The sequence below is a fragment of the Myiozetetes cayanensis genome, unplaced genomic scaffold, assembly GCF_022539395.1.
Source record: "Myiozetetes cayanensis isolate MyiCay16 unplaced genomic scaffold, myiCay2020 scf2-11, whole genome shotgun sequence".
NCBI classification, from domain to species: Eukaryota; Metazoa; Chordata; class Aves; order Passeriformes; family Tyrannidae; genus Myiozetetes; species Myiozetetes cayanensis.
The window spans coordinates 40,952,432-40,978,480 of record NW_026087411.1 but is presented as its reverse complement, the minus strand read 5'-3'; the positions used below and the strand labels follow the sequence as shown (position 1 = coordinate 40,978,480).

The following is a 26,049-nucleotide window of genomic DNA, read 5'->3' as shown; positions in this document are numbered from 1 at the left end:
AAGCTCAGGAGCAAACACACCACTTTGTAGGTAGGAAAGGTTTAAAGCATACTTTGATTTTGTGTCAGCCTAAATATGTCTACATTATGATTAAATAAGTTGACCAATACATTTCAGATTCAAACAACTGTTAAATAAAGTTAAATACGTTTGTAGAATTGGCAGGCCTCCACAGCTTACTCCCCATTCCCTCCAAGAGAAGCAGACTCATGACTCACTGTTTTGGCGCTGTACAAAAATTTGAGAGAAGTCAGTCAACACCAATTTTAAGAGTCTGGTTTTAATTTAACATCATAAATGCTTTGAAACGCATAACACCATTTAGAAAATAAGTACTTTGAAACTTTTTTCTCCAACGTGGGGCAGAACTTTCTGCTCTCATACGAGACTGCTCAACTTACTACTCTCATCACTGCCCATTCAGAAAGGGCACAGAGAATCAACATCTTTAAGAACTAAAAATAACACTAAAGCAAATTACAACAGTGCACTAAAATAGTAAGAAGTTAAGTCTCATTCAGTTGCATCACTTAAAATATATTGTGACAGCAGTTTTTGCACACCAGATTTCCAGAGCCAGCCACATGACATCAGCAGGCACACTGATATGTAACACATGAAGAAGCATGGTTACCTATTTTAAGATTTTTACATAGGATCAGTAAATTTCTTCAGCCATGTGAGATCTACTGGATAACTGAACTTTCAAAAATGACTGGACTCTATCTTAAGAGGTCTTTTTCAACCTTAATGATGCTGTGATATGTTACCTTAAAAATAAAGCATGCACACCAGCCCAAACTTCAAGGCTGGAGACAATATACTTAATACCAGGAGAGGCTGGGGAGGAAGAAACACTAAGAATTAAGGGTGAACAAGAGGTGGTTATTTTTTGGTTTTATTAAAAAAAAAAACAACCTCATTGTGAAAGTGAATGCCTGAGAAATTTGCCATTTAAGGAATATCACTCATCATCACTATCATCCTTCCTCCAAAACTATACACACTGAGAAGCCTGGAACTTCTTTCCTACAGAAGACAAGAACATGTACATGATCATTTTGCTAAATACTAGGAGGGAGATTAATTTCTTACTTAAAACTGCAATTTTGTTTCTGCTTTAAAGAGCCACATAAACAGTATGCTGAGGAAAATGATTTTTAAAACAGTTCTTAAGGATATTTTCAAGGGGACGCACGGCCACAGAATTCCAAACTTCACATCATACACTGTAACATTCACTTCTACTGTTACAGTCCAGACAATTATTTGAAATTATTTATAGATTACAAAAAAAACAAACTATACACTGAAATGCTAATAGACATTTATTTATAGACACTGATTTAATTTATATTAACACTGCACAGAAGTATGACTAAGGTCTAAAGCCAAATAGTTACAAATAGTCTGTAATAAGCTTTCAAGCCACCTAAAATTTAAATGCAAAAAATGCTGACTCTGCCCATACTACTTTTTATGGGCTTTCACACATAAACTGTCTCCATCCAAGCCTTTCTTTACAATCCCACCACAGCCCTGTAATCAGGCCTCTCTCCCAGCTGGTAAAAACAACACTTAGGGTTTTTTTGGTTTGACCAGATCACCCAGTATGTCCAGTTCAAATGCAAGCAGGCATTATACAAATCTACTGGTATTCCAGCTGTCTCAGATTCCCACCAGTGCCTCCTGGGCAAAGCCTTCAGAACAGCTGAGGCCACACAGAACTACAGGCTGATCACAAACACCAGGAGCAGGACTGCTGACGTTGGCACACAAGTTTGGAAAAGTGGCTCCCAAATCCATGCCTTCCCTGTACCTCCCAGCAGAGCCAGCCATGACATTTCAGGTTAAGGAGGCATTGTGCTGAAACAGGGAGGCTGACCTCCTGGAACTCATGGAGGAGGGCAGCTCAGGAATGCAATGTATTTGCCCTAGGAGTATGTGACCATGTGAGCACAAGAAAGATCTGAATGTACCCAACACCGAATCCAAGCAGCAAAAAACACACAAGGAAACTGCCCGTGCTCGCCTAGCCGATACAAAAGCCCCACTGTCTTCTTCAACGCCAATTCAGCTGACCCTACAGCAAGTGTACGCTCATGGCAGCAACAAGATCATTTCTAGGTTAGGAGACCTCCTGCAGCGTTCCCTGGTGCTGCTTCAACAGGCTTTTTCCAAGTCTCCCCATCATCACAACCACTTATGCTCCAAGAGACCAGCGTGATGCAAAGATACATCACTCTCATGGCCTTGGGAAAAATAAAACATGCTGAATTACCAACTGTGATGTGGTTAAAATGGACCCATCTAGTTGGTTCCAAGTTAGGAAACTGCTATGAAAACAACTAATTCAATCAAAAAAGTTACCTCTTTGTCACTATTTCAATAACAAAAATAATATTTCATATATTCATCAAAAAATTCACCCTTCCTAAAAGGCAAGTAGGCTTCTCCACAGATCAGCCCTTTCCTATGAATAACAACTAAGTTAATGCTAACTGACGGGGCCCTGTCAATCAATATGGTTATGACTGTCTATAACTCAAGAACTGTTCTTAAGTTAGACTTCAGATGCTAACTTCAAACCCCAAATTTCCCACTCTAAAAATCAGAAGGTGGTGGAACCAAACTCCACAAAAAGTGATGATGTAAGCAGAAAATCCTGACAGGTACAAGAAAGCCTTTCTGAAACAACTTGTCACTGAGACCTTACTTCCCTTTTCCAAGGCATCCAGAAGAGCACAGAACCAGGACTTCTCTCCCCAAATGCTCACATAGAAAGTTAGAAATCTGAACACCAGCTGTGTTAGCATGCAGCCAGCCCTTACATACTTTTAAACCTTCTTAAAAGCACTGCATTTAACATAAAAGGGAAGCACACTGTTCCACACCCCACCAAGAAATAATGGATTTCAAGACAGGATGTGCACACCTCATTCTTTTGTGTTTCTACAGAAAGTTTTATCTGTATGTCCCTAAAAATCCAATCAGCAGAAACTTTTCTGGTAAACCAAAGGACAGTTAGGGCTTTGCAATCTACCGTACTTAAGAGTGGGGAGAGATTGCAGGGATTAACAACAGTAGCCCAGATCAGAGGTGTCACATCACTGTTCCACGGGACGTATTTATGCAACCTACATGCAAGATTTGCAGAGCTTAAGTAAAGCCTGTTCCAAACTTAATGTTGTGTTAATTAAAAAAGAAAAACAAACAAAAAATATAATGGATGACAAAGTGTTTGCCTTAGTCTGCAAATACCACAAAACAACTCAAGGATATGAACTCATCATCACCTCAAGCAACAGCAGTGGAAATTACTGACAGACATACAATGTACAGTGAAACAAAGGGAAGATGAATAAAGAAGCAGGCACCAGAAGGAACAGCAACACTGACAAAAGTCTGCATTACTGGAAGGGGGAAAATAATGCTGAATATCACAGGAACCAAGGAACAAGTGGAACAGCAATCAATCCCAAAAATCCTAGATTCCAGATTTCAGGATTGGCAGAAATAGATCTTTCAAGTAAAGACTGTATTTTAAAATGAAATTTCTACATAATTACTGAGAACAAAAAAAGATCTTCTAAAACATATATCTAGTACTGTGCACTAACACTGGATAGCAGTTTCTAAATAGAGGACTGCATTTCAAGAAGTTATCTGTAGGCAGCCAACTGATTTACTAATTTCCACTGTGTGTAGTAGATGGCCCTGTATCTTTATACTAGAGACACTACAGATCCCAAAACTCATTTTGTTTCCTCTCTATCTCACAACTCTTCTGATATGGGCAACCAAAGAAGAAGAAAGCCAATTTTGAAGCCACAGAAAGGCTGAAGGAAAAGAACACGGAGGAAGAGGAGGAGTGGATAAGGACCTGTGGACAGCGGATGCACTTGCCAACCATGCGCTGCAGCAACGAAGGGAGCAAGTTCCACAGCACGGGTTTTAATTGCGACTGCCCTGCTACTAACCCCATGAAATGAGCTGCAAGCACTAATGACTGAGACAACCCAGCAGGCCTCAGCTGTAATTGCTTCTGTGCGCTTCCGGCCCCTTAATGAACCACACTACAAAACACCTTGGACATTGGAGGTTAATCTCAGCACACAGAATTGCAAGCAAACACCAGAAAAAAGCTTCTGCTCCACGCACAGCACAGCACTATCGTACTCATATCCACCCACTACGGGCAGAAGGCTGCTCACATCATCTGTCTTCCAGATAAAATGTTCACATGGAGTGTCTTGCAAAAAGCTAACTCTCTCTGAATGACAGTTCTGCCCTCAAGCCTATCTACTGACTTATCTCCCCACTTGGCACACACACAAATCAGTAAAAAAAATATATTTTATCCCCAGGATCAACGCAAGCAATGCTATACAGCTACCATGAGAACAACTGAAAGTTACTCCAGAAAACAAGAATCTACTTACTCTGTAAAGGTAACCTTAATTAAGAGTTCCCAAGCCAAGACAGCCCTTCCTTGAAGATGAAGGCTAGATGACAAAAAAAAGTTTAAGAGACTTTTCAAAGGAAAAAATCTCAAAGGGACTCAACTTTCTCATTGCTGGCCAATTCTGTTCCCCACTGAGCCCCTGAAAAATTCCATCACTCCCTCTAGAAAGCTGTTCCCAGAAGGCGGGTGGGAGAGTGAAGGCAGGGGGAAAGGGCACTGGAATTTTCACTCTTCAAAGGCATGTTTTCTCTGGGGTTTTAATATGGAGCTATTACAAACTGAACTGTAGAAACTGAAATCTCAGTGGTCAGGAAGGATCCTTTAATACTAGCTTTGTCTTTCAATGGGTGTGTTCCTTCAAAGTAGCAGGATCTGAGTGTAGAAAGAGTAAAAGACACAGTAAAAAGTTGAAATCTGCAAAATTCTAGTTGCTAAAGGAGAAGATTAAACTAAAAATAAAGCTAGTTGATAGCACCTTCACCTGTATTTCTTGTCCTGCATGTTTACAAATAAAGCTATAGGACTAAAAAGGTAAAAATACTATATGTTTAGCTTATGACCTCTTACAATATAATTTTGGCATAGCCTTGGCTCATGAGGGAGGCCACTCCCATTTTCTATTTTCACTAAGGAAAATGACAAAGTCAGGACTCCAGTATAGGAACTCCTGTGTTGTTCTTGAGTCTGTGCCAGGTGTTAGGAGGCCTTCGGGAGTCACTACATGTCATTTTCTCCAAGCTATAATGGAGATTTAATAAAATTTTACTCGAGGCATTAACTTTAATGCAAACATTACAAATTTTTAAGTATAAAGCACTTCAAGCATGTATCTTACTTTCAAGGCATTTCAAAGTAACGGAACAAGCAAAGCAAAGAGCACTAAGAGAGTAAAGTGCAATTGCAATTTCACTACAGCAAACTAACCTTCTCTCAGTGAAAAATGAGGAGCTATCACCAGGATCCCCACAGGACTTGTACTTTTCATATGTGACCTGGGAAAAAGAGGTGAGCAGCAGAATGACAGTGTTTACATGCAGTAATATGCTGCATAGCTCATCCTAGCCCTGGCTGCAGAAAGGTACACAGAAAGGTGCAAAATGATACTGTATGCTTGGACAGCAAAACAGCAGGTGAAATTCAGGAGAGAGTAACTGCAAAGGAAACACCCCTTGGGGAAAAAAAGAAAAGCTTACTTATAAGGTGATGTTTTCTAAATTGGATAGCATCACTTTAGGAAAAAAAATGTAGTAAACACAGGCTGTTTTCCTAAGAACATCATCTCAGCACAGCAGAGGAGGCAACTAAAGTGTCATACATCACTAAACAAGGAAAGGTGACATCACCGTGCCAGCATACAAACTCATTATATTCTTGTACATTAAATACTGTGATTCTGCTTGCCATACCTTATTAGCAGAACCAGAAAAGCTGCACAGAAGAGCAGCAGGAATGACCAGAATAGTGGAACAGTACCCATTGGATAAACACTAAAAAGACTACAATTCTTCAGTTTAGGAGGGAAAGCATGTCAGCTGAAAAAATGCATGGAAGCAAATGCCGGATTTTTTTAAAAAACGTGACAAGTAAAACTACTGGGAAATGAGTTTTCAAAATACAGAGTCCAGGAGACACTGAAACCACCATCAGTAGGTTTTAAACAAAAGGAAGTTCCTTTTCCACCTAATCAAACTGCAGGACTCGCTGTTACAGGATGTTGCAGAGGCCAAAAGTACAAATGGCTTTTAAAACAAGATTACATAAATTAATGGCAAATATGTCCATCCATCTGCACGTATTACAAGCAGTGGTCTAGATGCAACCTCTCGCTCAGAGCTCCTGAACTGATAGAGGTGGGTGGTACATAAGAGCATCAGTTTATATACACTTCGAAGCTTTATAGGCACACCAATTATTATTTACAACAAATACGAAACACTATGAACATAGATGACAAATACTTGTGTGAAATGGAGACATCTGACAAGGAAGAACTCCCACAGAACAAACACGAGAAAGCAACTTGCTAGAACATGCAACTAATTATACAGAGTACAAAAAGTGAGTAAAGCGGGTCTTTGAGCAGAGTGGGTCTTCACCATTTGAACAGTAACAACAACTGGGTTTAGTTGTTTGTTTTTGTTTTTTTTTTTAATAGTAAGACTGGATACTGCTCAGAAACACATGGCTTTAACCTACAATTGAGGGATGGTCTAGCATCTGTTTCACACAGAAGGTCAGTTCAGATGAGCACAACTCCATCTGGCCTCCATTCACAACTAGATATATGGCACGGGTGGTCAAACTGGCACCTCCCGAGAGGCACGTGGCTCTTATCTTCCGAGCGCAGTCCTTGCAGAGGAGTCCACTGACAGGATGCTGCAACTGCTGAATACCTGGTAGAGAACAGCAACTGAGGGAAGCCTAGCCCTCTGCACCCCTGCTGGGGCAGCCCGCCTCTCTCAGCACCCCTTCTTCTCTCCCTCAACAGAAAATGAACCCACCACCGCAGAACAAGGTCTCCAGGGGAGCACAGGTGGGATGGAAGTAGGCAGGAGCAGCAAGTTCATGTGGGGAATACAGATGAAAGAAAATGACTAGAAGGTAGATGGGGGGTGAGGATTGTAACTTGAGAGCCTCAGGGTTTTGATTTATTCAACAGCCTGAATAAAATATATGAGCCTGACTCTTACCTCTTCAAATGTTCCCTTCTCATTCTTCTCTGAAACTTTTTTAATCAAGTGGGTGGCATTTTTCTTAAGTAAAACTGAAATGTATTGAAAATAATATTGTCCAGATGTTTGTAATAAATTTGCTACATAAATAAAAATATGTGACATATTAAAGCAAAGCATTTTTGGTAGTCTGTGGCTTTGAAACAGCATATTTCACTTTTCTGTCTGTCTTGCAAAGAAAGGATAACTATCCCTGCTGCATTATGCCCTCTCAGTACAGAAGTGGTCCCAAAATCATATATAAATTTAAAAAGAATTTCCTAATTTTGGAGAGAAAGTATGAGCTCCCTATAGATAATTGATTTTCATTTCTTAAACCTCTTCTTAAATCAGTCTTGTGAAGTGTATGCATGCTTTGCAAGCTATGCTAGGAAAGAGCTATGCTATGAGTATATGCACCTGTGAACTGAAACACAGGCAACCTGGGAGAAATCAGGAAGGAGACAGCTGCACACACTCAGTACAAGTGACCACCTGAATGACCAAAAGAGATCCAAGGCAGGAATATTTCAAACAGTTGGATTACTGACATATTCAACCACAGTGATTCTTTAGGGAGCAAACAACCACTAACAGGAAGACAGACTTCTGCCCACTTCACTCAGAGATGCAATAAGCAGAACTTACCCTGACAGTGCCAGTTCTGGAAAAAAGTGTTTTAACAGATTGCAAAAACTGTCTTTTTTAGTATCTCCTCCACTCCAAACTGCAGTATTTTTTTTTCCACAGGAGGGCTGAGGTTGGCAGGCACCTCTGGAGATCATATGGTCTAGAGCCCTTGCTCACCCACAGCAGGCTGGGTGAGCAGTAATCAGGTTTTGAATATCTCCAAGCATAAATAGTCCCAGCTCTCCCAGCCTCTCACCATATGATCTGAAAAATTAAATCCACCACTATGAAGAGTGGCACTGAGCGGCTGATGAGCTGTCATATAGGGGGTTAAAGGAGACACAAATAAGGTTTAGCCAAACAGAGGTACGATTAAGCCAGCATCTATTTCACTGGGCATCATGAAGTATGCCAGCTGAAACTGAGTCAGTTTAAGATGCCCTTATCAACTGGCCACAGTTTCCTTTCTCACAGCAGCAAGGCTGCATGCCAGCTGCCTGAACAACAACGCAGCAACCACTGAAACTGGAAGGGTCTGATGCCTTCTGCAGAGCACAGACCACACACTGTCCAAATACAGCAGAAGCTGTTGAGGGATCTTGGCATCCACAGCGAAGTTTAGCTGCTTGAACAGATGCTTGAACAGGACAGAGAGCAGTAACAAGAAAGATATGTTATTATCTAACTATAAACTGCTTTGGCAACCTCTCACGTTACATCCCTGAATTTTTTCACAGGGCTGAGAACTTAAACATATGAGGATTTCAGCCTCAAAATTAGTATAGACCAAGTTTTTAATCTACAGCAATTTAAATTCCACATTACCACAACAGTCAGGTTAATCTATTATTGTAATTTTTTTTTGTTTAATTTGACTAGTAACTTCAGGACTGTTCTAACTACATAGCTGCAGCCTTCTGACCTACGCAAGCAGGAAGATAACAGACCCTGGCCCACCAGAAGGTCAGCAAGCCACAGCAAGACTGTGCCCAGCAGAGAAACCTACAACCTCTGCCAATTCAACCAGAATTTCAAGCTCTCAACAGAACAAAGTAATGTGAACTGATAATATAAGGTCTTCCTGTAAACATATTTAAAATATCTCTATATAAGAAGAAAATCAAACAGACAAAAAAAAAAAAAAAAAAAAAAACAAAACCAAAAACAACCCCCCCCCCAAAAAAACCCCAAAAATACAAAAAAACCCCAACACCCAACAAACAAAAAACAAATTAAGCAAATTCACGTAAACCTCTCAAGTCTTCAGCCAGTTTATTGCATTTTATAACTTTATTGTCATCTGACAACCAACGTAACAATTCCTCCACCCTGTTCGGATCAAAAGGAAAAACAGCTTCCTGAACTCCCTCACTGTGTTCACCTTTGTATCATTTTCAACATGTTTGTTTTTGCTGAAACAAGGCAAGGCAGTCTCGGGCTCTGCTGTCACAGCTGCACGCTGGGACCACATAGCAGCATTTTGTCAAAAGTTGTACATAATTTGTAGAGTCCAGAATGCCTTCATGGTCAAACTATGCACTCTAAGCTGCTCTGACCCTACATTAATGTGTAAAATTAATCCTTGGGCATTAAATAACCTTTTTCTTTAGGCCTCATTAATTACCCTACAGGTATGGACTTCACCTCTTTTGTTAGAGCACTATGCGCATAACGTATCCATAACCACCCTACCTCCACACACAGCGACCACAAAGACGTGCAGGCACGCACATTTCTACCCAATTCCTATTTATAACATCAAATGCTAACAAAAATACTCTCGAGCAGTTTTAAGTTAAATACCAAAGAACAAGAAAGTCTTCAAGTGTAAGCAGCTGTTACGTGCATAAAAGCATTGCTCTATTTTTGACAGACGCTGTACTGGAACACCGAGTGGATTCGTTTTTGACCTGAAGCTTATGACTGCCACTTACCAGCTAATTCTGGCACAAGCCTGCTCTGAAAATATGCCTGACCACCCATCATTTACCAACAATCTTCAGAAACTGGAAGGAGTTTACAAGGATTTAATAAGCACCAAATGACTTTTTCAGGTCTCAAAGACTAGCATTAGTCCTCCTTTTGAGGGGTCTAAGTCACATATGTAGAAGAGAAAAGGGTATCATAAATAATGACCATTAAACTCAGTAGTCAAATAACTTCACTCTGCTATTCACTGAAAATGATTTCAAACTATTTTCTTAGTGCAGTGTAAAAAATATGACAATGAATTACAGATCTTGAATTGATATATTCTGAGTAAGCTTATTTCCAAAAAACACTTGTACAGTCCTTGCACTGTCTACAGTCACGCCCTTACTGAAAAGTAACAAAATATATCAGCACAAGAGCCAGGGAGCCCCATAAGTGTTCCAATGAAGAATTAATGAACCAACCCACTCACAACAGCCCCAAAATTAATTTTTGAACTGAAAAAAAGTGCTGTCATTGTACAAGAGCTCTCCAAGGAGCCTAAAGAAAAGCGATTTAGTCTCCGGATGGGCAAGAAGAAATTTCTGCTATATACAGAGTATCCGTTTCCCTTTTATAACAAGTTTCCTTTCTGCTGCAGCAGAAAGGCTTCATTTAAGCTCCAAGTACACTACGTACATAACTCGAGGTACAAACATACACTCCAGCACTCTGTACAGAACAAGACAGTAGCAACTATAAAGACAACATCCTGCAAAATTCCAATAGCAACCTAGTCTATTCAACCTAAAAGCTGTCAGATATTAACCAAGACAGTCTAAACACAACTGAATTACAAATACCATGTACATGGTAAATATCACATAAGAGAATAACATGCTGCTGGTTTTTTTTCAGGAAATAGCTGGCAACCTATTCAGAAATTAAGCATCATTTAGAAAAAGGGAAAAACATCTCTCAGTCAAGGTTACTGATACAACTAATGCAGAGATCTGAGAACTGCTGTTCAGACAGTCCTATGACTTGGCAGGACATCACTTCCAAGGAATTTCAGTCCAAGAGGCCACAGCGGAGGGAAGACAGCTCTTCCTCTCGAGCTGTACAGCTATGATGAGAAGCATCCCGCTTGATTTTTTGGCCAGTATTAAACTGAGCCCATTCTGTGCAGAAAAGACAGCACAGAACATCAAAGCAGCTAAACGGTCAGAAAATCATTGATATCACTGACAGGAAAAAATTAATTACCCACAGCGTACTGAAATCACTGATGTGCACAAACTACAATGTTACAGGTTCCTTATCTCCAGAACAGTTAACAACTCAAAAATGAACTCTAGTTAGTCAAAAATGACTGAGAAAGAACAAGCAACAAACCAACCCAGAATTTCACAGAGCCATCCTAATGCACGGGTCAATAGAGAGGAAACAGGACATGAACTGTGAAATAGTACTGAAAGTGCCTATTTGAGACAGAGCTCCTGAAAAAGAAGAAGTCGACGGGGCACAAGAGGATGGGGCTGAGCAGGGTCCTTCCTTACCAGCAGCAAACAGCAGCAAGCCGCAGCACACTGTTCATTGCAGGAGATGACAGTCCAGCTCTGCCTTGAAACAAAGAATTCAAGAATGTTTTTGGTGCTAATAAAACTCTAGAATAATGTACAGGGACAGCAATATGCATAAGAGTAGGTCGATTTTGAAGCTGCAGGGTGTGTGGGGAAATCAGTTTTGATTTGGAGAAAATACGTGTTTCCACTGTACACAGAATCATAGACTCAACTGGGTTGGAAAATATCTCTGAGATCATAAAGTCCAACCCTTGGTCCAACACTGCTGTGGTTACTAGACCGTTCCATAGTCAGTAAGCTCTCTTTTTTCCCCTAATTTCCTTCAAAATTTCCCTGTTCATCCAGGCTGGCAGTCTTCCCCACCAGCTTGCCTTTTGGCACACTGGGACAGCCTGCTCCTGTGCATTCGAGATTTGCTTCTTGAAGCATGTCCATCCCTCCTGGACCCCTTTGTTTTCAGTGGCTGTTTCCCAATGTACCCTCTGAACCAGTCTTCTGAGTAGGTCAAAATCTGCCCTGTGGAAGTCCAGGGTAGAAGTTTTATTGATGGCCCTCTCTGCACCCCCTAATCCCATGTACATGCTACATGGGATCACCTGGTGCGTTGACCAGCAAAGTTTCTATATACAACTGTCACAAGGAAGACTCTTGGAGGACAGAAGAATGCATTTCTGACATCAAGAACTGAGTCTCACACTGTACAGAGAGGAACAAAGAAAAGAAAGGTTAAGAAAGAACAAAATAGACAGCTAGCAAAGATTTCTTAAACTGCGCTCAAATCTTCAAGGGCAAATGTTGGGAGAATCAGACTCCAAGAGCTAAACTAAGGCTGTAGTTTGGCAAACACTTTAAACTGGCATAAATTTGCTGTGCTGCTGAAAGAAAGTCTCACCATCTGCCAGTCCCCTGTGCCAGCACAAACATCCGAACACTGAACCAGGAGCACTTCTTTTGCCAATTTATTTTTCAGATGGATCAGTTCCTCAAACCAGTTCACAGGATGGCCATGTAAACACTTGTGCTGGCAAAGAGGAGTGACTGCTTCTCCAGCAGTGCCAGCTGAAAGTGTTCACTGAACCAGAGCCTAACACACAGAGAAGTTCCTGGCAGTCACAGGTGGTGCTCCCCACCCTTGGACATGCTATATTCATATCTCACTTTGAAGTTAAAATCAACACACAGCTGCCCCTCAGAAATTAGCATACCTTTGTAATTTTCTCTAGTAGGAGAACCAACCAGAATCTCAGCAACATTCAAGTTGGCTGTAAATAAGAGTCTTTCTGGATTCTGCTGTGCTTCTCAATCAAATGATCACTTTCAAGAGAGACCCCAGACAGTCTTCCAATGATCTGTTCCATCTGGGATCCAGAATGCTAGTACATGAAGAACAACAAATGAAAACTATACTCATTGCGTGTCAGGGCTCTACTCCAACAGGATTATAAGAACTGTGTGTGGGCTGTTGTGTAGCCATGAATCACCATACAATCCTTCGCTGACCAAGACACTTATCTAGAAGAGAACACCATCACCAACAGCAATATTGCTGTGAGGAATAAGGATGAGCGCTGGTCATATTCTATTCAAGGTCAAGCAACTCAAGCGAGTAGTGGGAGACTGCAAGAGAGCTGGTCACACCTTCCCACAGCTCAGTGGTAGATTCAAACCCATACGGTCATTCACTAGGAACCAATTAGATCAGTAAGTTTTCTACCAAGAAATATATTCAAGGTGTGGTAGTGAAATGAATCTTCAGAATGATACAGAAGGATCTCTGTAACAGCACATGCCACAAGCAAATTGAGGGGAAGCCCCCCACTCTACAGACATTCCTAAGATCTTGGGTTCTCCTGTCAGAGCAGGACTCAATCTGAGCTGCAACAAATGCACACACCCACCCCTGCACTCACTTTCCTTTTCTTCTACCAGTATTTTGCCACCATTGTTGCTTTCCAGTACCTGCTTGGTTGTCAAGTCCTTATTCTCTATCTCTTGCAGAACAAGATATAGAAGAAAGAACATCCATAAATCTTGCTTTTCCTTGGTAACATTAATCCAACATGTTTGTGGAAAAGATGCAATATAAATAAGTCACAAGAGCATACAGCCTCTTCTTTCTACTTTATACAAAAATTAACAGTAGGGTATGAGAAATTCACTCACTCTTGAAGAATTATTTTCTGAAGAAGCATTACTAACTTTAAAAGAATATAATTTAATAGGGCACAGTCAGATTAGTCTGAATCCAAAGTCCTCCACCTCTTCAGAAACTCCAGGATGCTCCAGTGTGCAGCATCACACTGAAAACTGATGAGCACAAAGGAATTATGAACAGCAGTTAAAGTACTTCGAATCAGGTCAATTTATTTTGAGATTGGATGTGGGGAGAGAGTAAAAGATAAGCAATCACAAGAAAAAGCAGAAAAGCAAGCTTGCATGATGTGTAACAAATAAAGCAAATTTTTAAGCTACTGGTAGCTGAGAAGCAATGTGTGTCACTGACCTACCGGTAAAGACACGAGAGCATTAAAACGCACCAATTTGAACCTTCTGACAGGTTTCAAGGGGTAGGAATGAAGAAAAAACTAAAGGGATGTAACAAGGCCTGTCAAACTGTCTATTCAAACTCCTTTCAATAAAAGGTTTGGGTTAGGGTTTAGGAGATGGATGGCACTGGTGTAACAGGGGGCAGAAACAGGAATAGCTGACAGATCAGAGGTCCAGTTATATGGTGATTATTAGGAATCCAGTCCATGACTAGGAAGTCCCACTATTATTGCAAGACCAGTAAAGGATGTAAGCTTCAGATCAGCAGAAGTCACAAGAGAGGAAAGAGAAACTTAGCAAAAAAACCATAAAGCTGCCCCCTCCCTTAACCCCTTCTCAGCCTCTGTGTGGAGAAGGAGGAAAAACCTTCTCACCTCGGTGAGAAAAACGACATTCCTTTTCCTGACTTAGATGAGCACACTTGTACCTCCACTATGTAAAACAGGACAGGCAGGAAACAGAAATACATGCACATAAAGGCAAAAAGGAGAATTAATATTTTGTGAAGAGATGAAAGAAGAAAAAAATAGAAAATAACAGGAAGTAGGAGAAAGACACTACAGCTCACCTATGCAAGTATGCACCACCATCTGCTAGAGAAAAGAAGAAACAGAGTATGGGAAGAAAGAGAACAAAAGCAAGGAATGCAGTAAGTCAGGACTTCCAAGATGAGTAAATAGTTAGCCATTCTCTTATACATGCTGCTATACCCTCCACACGCCTCCAAGGTACTTGGTTAGTTTATACCTACTGCTATATAGATACCTTCCAGCTGGAGTGTCATCTGCTGACAGTCAGGACTAAGCAGAACCACATCAGCTTAAGCAGATTAGTTCTAGGTAGCCCAGTTAGTCTATCAGAGACTTTCAACGGTAAAACTTCAGGTTTCTCACACTTGACATTTGACCGTATTTCATGTCCTTCACCTTAAGAGACTGGCCATGCTGAATGTAAATCAGTTCGAGTTAGATTCTATTAAAACAACATCGCATTTTCCCTGACAGTTAGGTAGGTTTACAAGCTAAGAGAGGCAGAGTGCACATCTCAAATCCATTTCTTTTCTCCCTTTCATATACTGCTTTTAGACACTTTATAGAAATGATGGCAAGTTCAATGCCAACAACATCAACAAGTATACAAGTTATTTCAAGTGATACTCCAGGTATCATCTGCTTTTGTTAATTCCGCTCTCGTGAGGTGATTCTATGAGGGTGACAGACAGTTTTTATTCTGCTTTGTTGAAATTTTAGGGAACTGAGCTTTCCTGTGCACTGAAAGCACTGATTTATGTGGGGAAATAAATGAGGGAAGGTGAGAAGACAGAAAGTAATGCATTTCTGTACTACCAAGGAGCAAAGTATTGCACCTTTACTGATCTGACTCCTGCACCTGTTCTGATGCCCCAAATACAGAGGGATTTCATCAGTGACTGAAAACCAAGGGGGGCTAAACAATCCCACTGCTTTGCCATTGCTCCACAAAGGCATGCCACCTGAAGAGTTTTTTCTCTGTCTTTCACAATTAGCAACAGCAGAGAGTAAAATACAGTAGTCCAGGAAGTGAACACATGATTCAGGATTGCAACTATAAAGCCCTTTTCTAAAACCCTGGCACATATTCTTTACAGAAGCACACCACTGCACACAAAAACAGATGTGGTATTCCTCTCGGCTGCATAAAAATGAAACCCAGCAAAATCAGTGATATTTTTAGAGTGCAAATTTGAAGCCTTGAAGAGATTTAAGACTGTTCGAAACATAAGTTGGCTTAGAAAAGTCCCACAGGAATCTGTGAGGACTCTAGATCATGCTCCTATTAAAAAGTTTTAGCACAGAACTCGTTTAATTGAAGGTACGCAAAGAGAGCATTTAAAATAAATTAAAAAAAAATCCCCACCCACTTTTCTTTATCACGGGAGTTTCCCGTGCCCCGAACAAATCCAGGGCTGTTTTTTGCCTTCCAGTTTCTCCCTTCCTCCCGCAGCTTCCTACCAGCTGAGATTCTGCAGCTGCAGCAACAACAGTCCATCTGTGACAGTGCAAGCACCTCGGCGGGATAGCTCCTACCAATTCACTGGGTTCCTTATGTTTTAATAGAGGTAGCAAAGTGTGATGGGGCTTCACCCCTCTTTTATTTTTTTTTAAACTGAAAAGATACTAATGAATATTCATTACTAGTTTTCTACCAAGGGCCAGAATTTTATTTAAAGGACTGGAAGGGAATTGCAAATTAGGCCAATACAATGGGAGATTTTGACTCAGTTCTCTCTCAAAACAGAGCTAAAGAGTAAGATTCTTTGCGGAAAAGAGACTTGATGACAGTAAAATAAAAAAAATCTCAGCCCAAAGCCGCCCTGCTTCTCACGGCTGTGATTTTGCAGCCCACAGAAGCACCACTGCCAGAGGGCCGCACTTTAACTCGTGGGTTCATTGTGCCACTGGGCAACTCACTCACTGATGCGGATCTCCCACACACATTTTTAAGTCCAGCAGCACCAGGCAGGTCACATTCTGGGCCAAGGCTTAGCAAAACCCGGCCCATTCACGCGAGCCTGCAAAAGCTGTGCACAGGCTGTTCCACGCTCCCCAGCCAGCGCTGCTGCCGGGACGCTTTGCAGCCGGGGCCCAGCACACGCTGACCCGGCTTCCCGGAGCCCACCAGAGCGCTGTTATCCACTTCTTCGGGAGACCACAGGAAAACTTGCATTTCAGTACTCATCGCCCAGCAGATAAGCTTCCACAGGGATATAAATGAGACTGCCTTTTTTTCCTGCTCTGGAAAAGCGAAGAGGCAAACAAACCCTTTCACACGTTCCCGGTAGAGAGCAATCCCCCGGGCTGACCGCGGGACAGCAGCCGCCCACCGCGGAGGCTGCGGGCCGGGCCCGCTGGGGCTGGGCGAGTCACAGAATTGTCAGGGTTGGAAGGGACCTCTGGAGATCATCTAGTCCAACCCCACTGCCAAGGCAGGATCACCTACAGCAAGTAGTTTGTTGAATGACTCCAGACAGCGAGACTCCACGAGCTCCCTGGGCAGTCTGCTTCAGTGCTCTGCCACCCTCCAGGTAAAGAAGTTCTTCCTCATGTTGAGGTGGAACTTCTTGTGTTTTAAGTTTATGGCCATTGCTCCTCACCCTGTCGCTGGGCATCTCTGAAAACAGCCTGGCACCATCCTCTTGGCACCTGCCTTTGAGATACTTATAAGCATTAATAAGATCCCCTCTCACTTAGTCGAGTGTACTCTAGACTAAACAGGCCCAGCTCCCGCCGTCTCTTAAGGGGATGCTCCAGCCGCCTGATCATCTCTGTGGCCCTCCACTGGACCCTCTCCAGCAGCTCCTTGTCTTTCTTGTACAGAGGAGCCCACAAGCGGACACAGTAGCCCAGAACTGGACAAGGCTCACAAGTACGAGTCGGCTCCAGGGAACGGAGCAGCAGCGGGCGCGCGGGCACACGCACAGCCCCGCACAGACAGACGGACGGACGGACGGACGGACGTGCGCACCCGCACACAGCCGCACACGTGCTCGCACACACGGCCGCGCCCGGGAAGCGCCGGCTCCGCCGACCCGCTCCCGGCCCCCGCCGCAACTCCCCCGCTGCAGGGGCCGAGGGGGCTGTCAGCGGCGGTCCCGGCTCCCTCCCTCCCGTACTCACTTTCGTCCTGCCGTTGATTTTGTAGTTGCCCAGCTTGCCGTTGCAGTGCCGGATGAGATCGTCCATGCTGTTCATGAGGAGCCGGATGGTCTGGCAGCCCGGCTCCTTGCCCTCCACCCAGGTGATCTTGTCCCCGCGGATGTCCTTGGAGGAGTCGCTCTTCTGGCTGACGAGCTGCCCGTCGGTGAAGCGGCCGGTGTGGTGGAGGGCCCGCACCTCCTCGGCCACCAGCCCGCCCAGCTCCTTGCCGAGGAAGTCGTCCACCACGCAGATGCCGTGCTTGTTCATGCAGGGCACGATGTACTCCAGCGCCAGCCGCTGCGGCACCAGCGACTTCGTCTGCCCGTTGGGGCGCAGCGCGGCCCCGCCGGGCCCCGCCTGCACGCCGCCCGGGTACAGGTTCGACTTGTCCCGGTACAGCAGCACCGCCTCCCCGGAGGGCGACGGGGACTGGGCCACGGCCGGGGCCTCCGCCTCACCGCCGGCAGCTGCGGCGGCGGCGACGTGGTTGTTGGTCAGCGGGGCGGACTCGGCGGGGGCGTCCGGGGACGGCGGCGCTGCGCCCTTGCCGGCCCCCGCCCGCCCGCCGCCGCCGCCCGCCGCGGCCCCGCCGTGGGCGCGAGGCGGCTGGGGGTGCCCGCCGCGGGGCTCGGTAGCGCCCCCTGCCGCGCCCGCCGCCGCCGCGCCTCCGCCGCGGCAGATGAGCTTGTGCTTCTTCCAGTCCTGGCGCTGGTGCTCCTTGCTGCAGTAGAAGGAGCTGCGGCAGCGCCCGCACCGCAGCAGGTTCTCCATCTTCCCGCACAGTTCGCAGTACTGCCGATCGCGCTCGCTGCTGCTGCTGTTGCTGCTGCCGCTGTTGCTGCTGCCGCCGCCGCTGCTGCTGCTGCTGCCGCCGCTGCTCTCGCCCTGGCCGGCGCCGCCGCCGCTGTCATTCGCCATGGCGCTGGTGCCGCCGCCGCCGCAGCCCCGCTCGGCCGCCGGGTTATGTTATGTAAGGAGGCGGGCGGGAGCGGCGCTAACGCGGGCCCCCGTCCGGCCGCGCGGGGAGGGAGCGCTCACTGCATCATGGCCGCCCGGCTCCGGCTCCACTGCGGGTCCCGCCGCCCTCCGCCTCCGCCGGCCCGCGGCCTCCTCCGGGGCGGCAGGGGCGCGGGGCCCGCGCCGCCCTCCTGCGCCGCGAACGCCGCTTAGCGCCGCCTCATCGCCGCCCCGCCAGCGGCGGAGCGGCCGAGGGGGACCGGGGTGGCGCGGTGCGGGGCTGCCTTCCGCTCCCCGCCGGCCTCTCTCCCCGGTGCAGCGCGGGCCGGCGCGGCCGCCGCCTCTCCCCGCCGCGCCTCCGCCGCTGTGCCGGGGCGAGGAGGAGGAGGCGCCACTCCAGCGGCCCGCTGTGCACGTACGCCACTTCCAGCCCGCCAGCGCCGCCGGCGCGTCAGGCGGGCGGGGCCGGGCGGGCGGGGCCGGGCCGGGGCGGCCGCGGCCTCCGCACCGCTGCGGAGGGGCTGAGCGGCATCTCCGCGGGCGCGGGGCCCGCCGCCGGGAGAAGGGACAGGCCTCTCCCCTCCCTCCGACCAGCGCGGCCTTCCCGGCAGGGACGGGACTGCTGGGAATTGTCATCGTCCTGGGCTGCTTGGGACCCGCCGCCGTCTCTGGCCGGGCAGCGGGTCGCTAGTCCGCGGTCCCCTGTCCCCGGTAGCGAGCTACCCCGGTGCCCCTCGGGGGTGCGTCCCCGTCGCAGGTGAGGCGGGGTCACCGAGGAGCAGGGGGTGACATGGAAGCCGGGCGCTGTCGCCTTGAATGACAGGCAGGATGGCGGCGGCAACAGTGGAGGGCCAGGTTTTGTCAGTCCCTTAGGACTATAAATATCCCTGCTGGATAGCTGGCAGAGCGGGAGGGACGTGCGCTGGGTCCCTCATAACACGTGGCTTGTGTCCCACCTAACTCGGTGGTAATGAGGGCCAGAGCCAGGCTGATAAGGAAAAGTAAAAAGCATGGAGAAGGAGCAAGTGATGTGTCTGCTGAAAGGAGGAGAACCCGGGAGCTGGGACCCGTCCTTTGATGAACATGGCAAAGCCCCTGACAGGAAAAAGGAAGATGGTTTGGCAGAGCGTGCTGGTGGAAGGACAAAAGTCCCAACACAGTCATGCTGGGTGTCAGAAGCCACATGGGGACCTGGAGTCCTCTGAGGTGATGTGTAAGCTCCAATCGATCTGCTTAACTGTGTCTTTGCTTGCTTGTGGTCTATGTTGTGAAAGTGGAGCATATTTTGCAATTTCCTGCCCAACATGGTGATCAGTGCTTCAGAGCCTTGTGGTAAGCCGGAACAAAGATTCCTCCTGGATGGGTTCTCCTGCCCATCTTCTCAGAGAACAATTTGGAGAACAGACAGCAAGTTGGAGAACAGATAGCAAGTCTCTGCTCCCTGGGCTGGGCTGGTGAAACACAGTGCCTGCCATTGTTCTGCACTGCCTGTGAGTTAAGGAAATCCACTCTAAAACCCAAGAAGTGTAAAATACACGAGCCAGTATCCAGATCTGGAGGTAGAAAGGTGAAATGAATCCTCTGGTTGGTAACCCAGAGGCTGCTGCAAGCTTTCACATAACTTGGAATAAGTGATTTTTTTCTTTGTCACTGTAGAAAAGAAATACTAATGCTTTTGCTCCTCACAGGCTGTTGTGAGGTTTAAGACCATAATATACTTGTATTATAGTGAGATGGCTTTATGTATGCAGTTTAAATGATTTGGTTCTTATCATCTCTCCTGTAGAACTGGATTTAAAATTAATTGGCATAGCAGTAGGACTTGGAGGAATGTTAGACACTGAATGTACTATGTGAAAGATGTAGAAGGAGTAAGAAAGTGTGCCAAGGCTACCAGTGCCTGTGATACGTGCATGAAAAACGAGAAGGAAAACCGGGATGAATTATTAGAAAGGCAAAAGGAGTACTGAGAGGACAAGGTCATGAAAGCCCAGTGGATGAAATTTCAAGGTGAATATGATCAACAAGCTCCAAGGCCGAATTAACAACAACAACAAAAAAGGTGCTGAATGAACTGGAAAAGCTGGGTACTAAAAACAAAGTTTCAGATTAGTAATTTCTTTGTTCATTACTCTAAAAGGAAAGAAAATGAAGTGGTAAAGGCAGAAGGAGTGGATTAAAAGCAAATTTTAAGTCCAGAGCATAAAGTGGGCAGATTTTTAATGTAGATTTAATGAGAGTTTTCCTTTAACTACAGGTATATGAGGTATGTCAGAAATACTAGGTTTAGGCATTACTCTAAGTTGCTTTAAGCTGAAACTAACTCATCTGATTTCCTCAGACTTGCAGTAGCCTTAAACTGGGCTGAATGAGAAGAGAATCAAGGCTGTTATTTTCAAAAACTTCAGAAATGCAAACAATGACATTCTGCCTGACAGAAACTGAAGAGTTAAAGACCTTCTGCATTTGTTGTGTACTCCTTCAGCAAACATAATGGACGTTAAAATCACAGACTCAAAACTCAGTCATCCGACTATGAAAACTAAGAAAATGACCAAGGTATAAGTATGGTGCCTGGCTAAAATCTAATGATAGTTATTAATTTACAGGCTCATTTGGCTTCAAAAATCTTTTGTTCTTTCTCTCTCTATTCCATGTGTCTTGGGACACAATTAAAGATCTTAGTTTTTGCATTTGCTAATATGCTAAGCTACTTCAGGTTGTCTTGACATAATACTGTTTGACAGCATTGTCAAAAGAAATACCAAGTTCAGTAAAATCCATCTTTGGGTTTTTGAAGCATTTGCCATATTTTATGATTACAGCACTTTGCCAGTGTCACAAAACAATTTAATGGACGTCGTTTTACAGTGACAGAGCTGTGTGGAAGAATGGTGGTGGTAACGAAACTCTGGAAGACAATGAGTATTTATATTACAATAGTGTCTGCAACATGCTAGAAATGTTTTCCAGGCATATAAAGACTATTCATTGCCAAAGGGCTTGTTCCTTAAAAGACAGTGTAAGGACAAAGCATGACAAAAAGCAACATGCAGTATACAAAGCAGAATGACCAACAGGATTGTTGCCAGAACTGAGGGGGATGGGACTTCCTCCTCTTTCTTTTCTGCTGGTTACTCTTCACTTGCTCCCTAACGTGGCCTTTCCAAGATAGCTAATTTCTCGTCTGTGTCAGTGAATGTTGGAAAAGAACTTTACTGATGATTAGGTAATGATGAGACATACTGCTTTGCAGAGAATGCAGGTGAAAAGTCTTTAAAATTAAATACCATCGTAATGAGGATGTTGTGGGATAAACTCAGTGCTAGTTCATAGTTTTTTATCACCGCTTAGATATGGATCTGATATGCTTATTAGAAAGGGGGAGAAAAACGTTGGTCAATGAATAACTTCTCTGTTTTTATTAAGTAGTAGTAATAGCTGTGTTTATACCATGCTTTAGATATCTGGCGTACTGCAGCGGTGAGGTTGTATAAGCAACTGAAAAAGAACCTTTGAAGCCCATGGAGAAGGGGAATGCAGAATAACAAGATTAGAGAAGGTTACAAAATCAGCTTAGAAATAAAGTTCAAATGAAAGTTCAAATGATAGTCTCATCTTCGGACAGTTTTGCTGTGACCTGGAAAAAGTCCCTGTGATTCCAAGCTAAGTTTTTCACTGCTGCCAGAAGGCCAGCTGGAAAATACATGTGGTAGGTGGCAGTGAGACAGATGCGTGTCCACAACAGTGTCATAGTTAAAATTCGGAACTTGGGTGCTTGTAGCATTTGCTCTCTTCTACCCAGGCTATTCCACCATGTTCTTCATCCTGACTGCTGATATTCCACTTAAACCATTTTTCACTGATGGCAAACAGTGCCATTTTTCAAGCTTGCTTTTCATACTAGGAAGTGAACTGTAACAGGTTTGTAGCTTTTCCAAATAAAACGAGAGAACTGTTTGTCTGAGTGGGATTCTCTGTTAAACTCACTTCCTTTCTAATGAGGACAAACTGTACAAAATACATCCACAAGGATATGCAAGTGCTCCTTTGTTAAGTAGGGACTCTTTTCCTGAGGTATGCAAAGGCTTAGTGTGGTTTATTCATCTCCCAAAAACCTCCCCTGTCCCCTGTTTCTGCAAAGAAGGAAAGTGGGGGGAGGGATGGGCGGTCACCTGTTAGAGGTGATCCAGGAGATGTGCCTGTCATCCCAGAGGAGCACATGACCCAGCACAAATCACTTGGCCAGCACACCCTCAGAAATTTTCAAGATCCAGGCTTTAGCTTTTTGATATGCCAAGAACTTGGTATTTTCCCGCCACAGTAAGAAGTGGCACCCAGCCCTTGGGGCAATGGAGAACTGGGCTCTGAGCCCTGAAAATAGTCTGCAGTACCCTGGAACGCCTCTCATCCCACTTAGTGCTTGTTAATGCCATTGCAGAGTTTCTCTGAAAGTTTTTGCTGAAATTAAAGTAATAGAATAATTTGGTTGTTTGTCACTGAATATCATAATGATCTAATGTCTAAAAGAGAAAACCTTTCATTATAATCTGAGATTATATGGGTTGGGCTAAATATAAGGGGAAGTATTCTCAATTACTTTATGTAAACTAGTGTTTAATAGTGTGTTTAATGTTGCAGGATTCCTCCAGGCTCTTCAACTGAAATTATTTTTGCTGTCCCTGAATCTGTCTGAAATTGTATGCATTCTCATATCTGGGAATATAGCCTATTTTTATTACACCAAAAATATGGTTAGGGTTTATCCAGAGAGATTTATACATATTAAAATGTTTGTCTACTGTAATAATTTTATTCACATTTAAGGAAAATTAATTATGCTAGTGCAGTACAAAGCATTGTCTTTTTTATTTCTTTTTTAACTGAAAATGCTGCTTCCAAATGTCTGTATCTGTAAAGCTATGGAAATGCAGAACAGCTTAGAAAGTGCTCAAGACTGACTCATTCCAGTTTTGTTTTCATTTTAAACTTTGTACCATGAAAAGTTCAAAAGTTTTTTTTCACATTGTTTGTGAGGTTTCTCCAGAGGGAGTTTTCTGGCTCTGGTTAGAAAAGAACTCCCTGTCTTGCTAAAGATTGACAATTATGTACATTTTTGGCCTCTAACTTTAGCAAGCCAGCAGACCCTCAGGGTGCTTAAAGTCCAGTTATGAACAGAAAGTTACTTTTAAGGAACATTTTTTAAACCTATTTGAAATTCATGCACTGATACAGTCATAAGCAGTTTGGGGGTGGGGGAGCAAGAAAGAGATTCCTGCTTTATGTCTGCGTAGGTCAAATTTATCTGAACTGCTCCAGAAGCTTTTCTTGATTTTGGTGCGGACAAGTCTTCCAAAGTGAGAGCAGGGGACTCCAACATAAAGAAAGTCCAGCTCATGAAAAGACCTTTTCATTCTGCATCTGATATGTGCTTCCTACCCCTCTGTCATCATGATTCAGCACTGTGACATGCTGAAAGATCATTAAGGTGGAAACAATGCCGAGCAGTCTTAGGATGATGTACACGCACCATGATTATTTTGCACGTACCTGATTTATTGCACATCATATTTTCTCTTTCCTTGTCTTTCAGCTTCCAGGCACGTAGTTCTTACTTCTGCCAGTGCCTGATCTTGTATTCAGAAAAAAGAACAGGGATGCCCTGGGGTGTAAGCAAGGACAGTTTGCCCTGTGCCCCTTGGTTTGGGAAGCTTGAGAGTACCTTAGCTCATGCATTGCAAAATATCCTGCTATTTAATGAGTTACAGTCTCCACTTGTTTTTTCCTGATTACCTAGAAACTATTATCCAGAGCTCAAGAGAGGAACTCATGAACTATTCCTTAGAAAATGAAGATGTATTTGTTAGTAGACTGGACATTTTATCTTTGGTTGAAGATGCAGTTTCCTTTTCCTTTCTCCAGATGCCTAGCACAATTTCTGATATCCCTAAATTCTTCTTATTGAGGCAGTTGTACCAGTAGGGAAGAGACCCTAAGAAAATGAGATTTTAAGGAAGCTTAAAACATTTGCTGCTATGAAAGGAGATACCTGTCTTAGTAATTTAAGAGAGGAAGAAAAAGGTAATAGTGAGTGAGGTTTTGGTGTTATTGCTCAATAACACTTAGTGGCTTAATTTTTTTTTTTTTTTGGTAAGGCAATTTCTTGAGAAGAATAGGAACCGGCCTCATTTTTTGTTTGTTTTCTGAGTGAACAGTGCTGTCCTCCTTCTTTTCTTGAACAATGAGGATAAAATATTATAGTGTGCGCTTTGATAAAACTATTAAGATAGTACATCTGTCCTGAAGAGCTCACCTTTTCCAGGGCTGGCTACAGACATGCACATGAGCATTGTGAGCCTGAACCCTGAAGAACCACCGCAATCTCAGTGGACTCAGTACAGTTCAGCACCATGCTCTCTGTCACTCCTCATTCCTCATTCTGCCATTATAGTGCCTGTGTGTTCCTGTGCTTCCCTCTGATGCATACCAGGATGCAATGCTGCCAGTGCCCTCCTCAGTGTCTACCCCATCCCAAGGGCTTTGGGATGCCTATTCTTGTGTTTCCATCCTTCCAAAGACACAGGCTTTGTGCTTGAGACTCTGTGCTCTTCTGTTTGCCTTCCTCTTATGCCCTGCAATGCTGCTTTGGTTGCAGTGGCTAGATTTAAGACACAGTGTTGAGTTGCTGCCCACCAGAAGGGGTGGTTCTGCTCCCTCCAGAGCCTCGCTCCTTGGCACCACTCTTATCAAGCCCTTTGGTGAGTCAGTTCAAGAGAATAGTTTTCTGTTGGATTAACAAGTTGGATTGGCTTTCCAAGTGGTTTGATGTGGTGCAAGAGAGGGTGTGGACCAGCAGGGCCAGGAGTCAGGGAAGGAAAAGCAGGACCACCCAAGTCAGAACGGTAAGCTGACTCAGTCATGTAACGTAACTTCGCTCTTATTTACTTCATATGATGTAACTTGACCCATTTCTACTTTCTCCCTGAGTGAAAAGAAGTTTTTCATTTTGAAACTGCATTGAGAGAATCAGCAGATCCACAGTACAGGATATTCTGTACCAAGCCAGGATAATGGCTAGCATCAGCTGACTCTGCTATCTGAGGATGCAAGGAGAGGTGTTCAAGCTATTGATGGTATGAACCGCATGCCAAGGATTCAGATTTTGTAAGTTTTTGTTTGTTTGTTTGTTTCAGGTTGCAGTAGTTGAAAGGTTCTGGCTGTTGATTAAAATAGTTCTTGATGTTTTAGAACTGAAAAAATATGGTATTAAAAATTGTGATGTTTATGCACACTCATTATGATGGTGTTCTGTGTCTTCTTCCTGTGTTAACAAACACAACCCTCTGTGCAAATACTCTTAGGCTTACACCAGAGTAAGATATTTCATCACGTTTTAAAGCACGTCCCAAGCAACCTATACCAAGGACGGGTATTTAGTAAACCAGGAATGCTAGTAGTGGATATACAGTAATTTATATTCCTATATTATTATGAAAAATTGTCGCCTTCCAATGCATGATCTAAACTGACACTATTCGATTTATCTCTTTCAATGGGCATTCAGA

At 44.1% G+C, this 26,049-nt stretch overlaps 1 protein-coding gene across 1 annotated transcript in view; it reads right to left on the bottom strand.

Annotated features, from left to right (window-relative positions):
* The window catches only part of EGLN1 (egl-9 family hypoxia inducible factor 1), a 35,279-nt gene extending 16,467 nt beyond the window's left edge, over positions 1–18,812 (bottom strand). Inside the window, exon 1 of the mRNA XM_050314944.1 lies at positions 17,507–18,812. Within this exon, the coding sequence (XP_050170901.1) occupies positions 17,507–18,445 (939 nt within the window). The 5' untranslated portion in view covers positions 18,446–18,812. The remainder of the gene's footprint in view (positions 1–17,506) is intronic.
* Between the last annotated feature and the right edge of the window lie 7,237 nt (positions 18,813–26,049).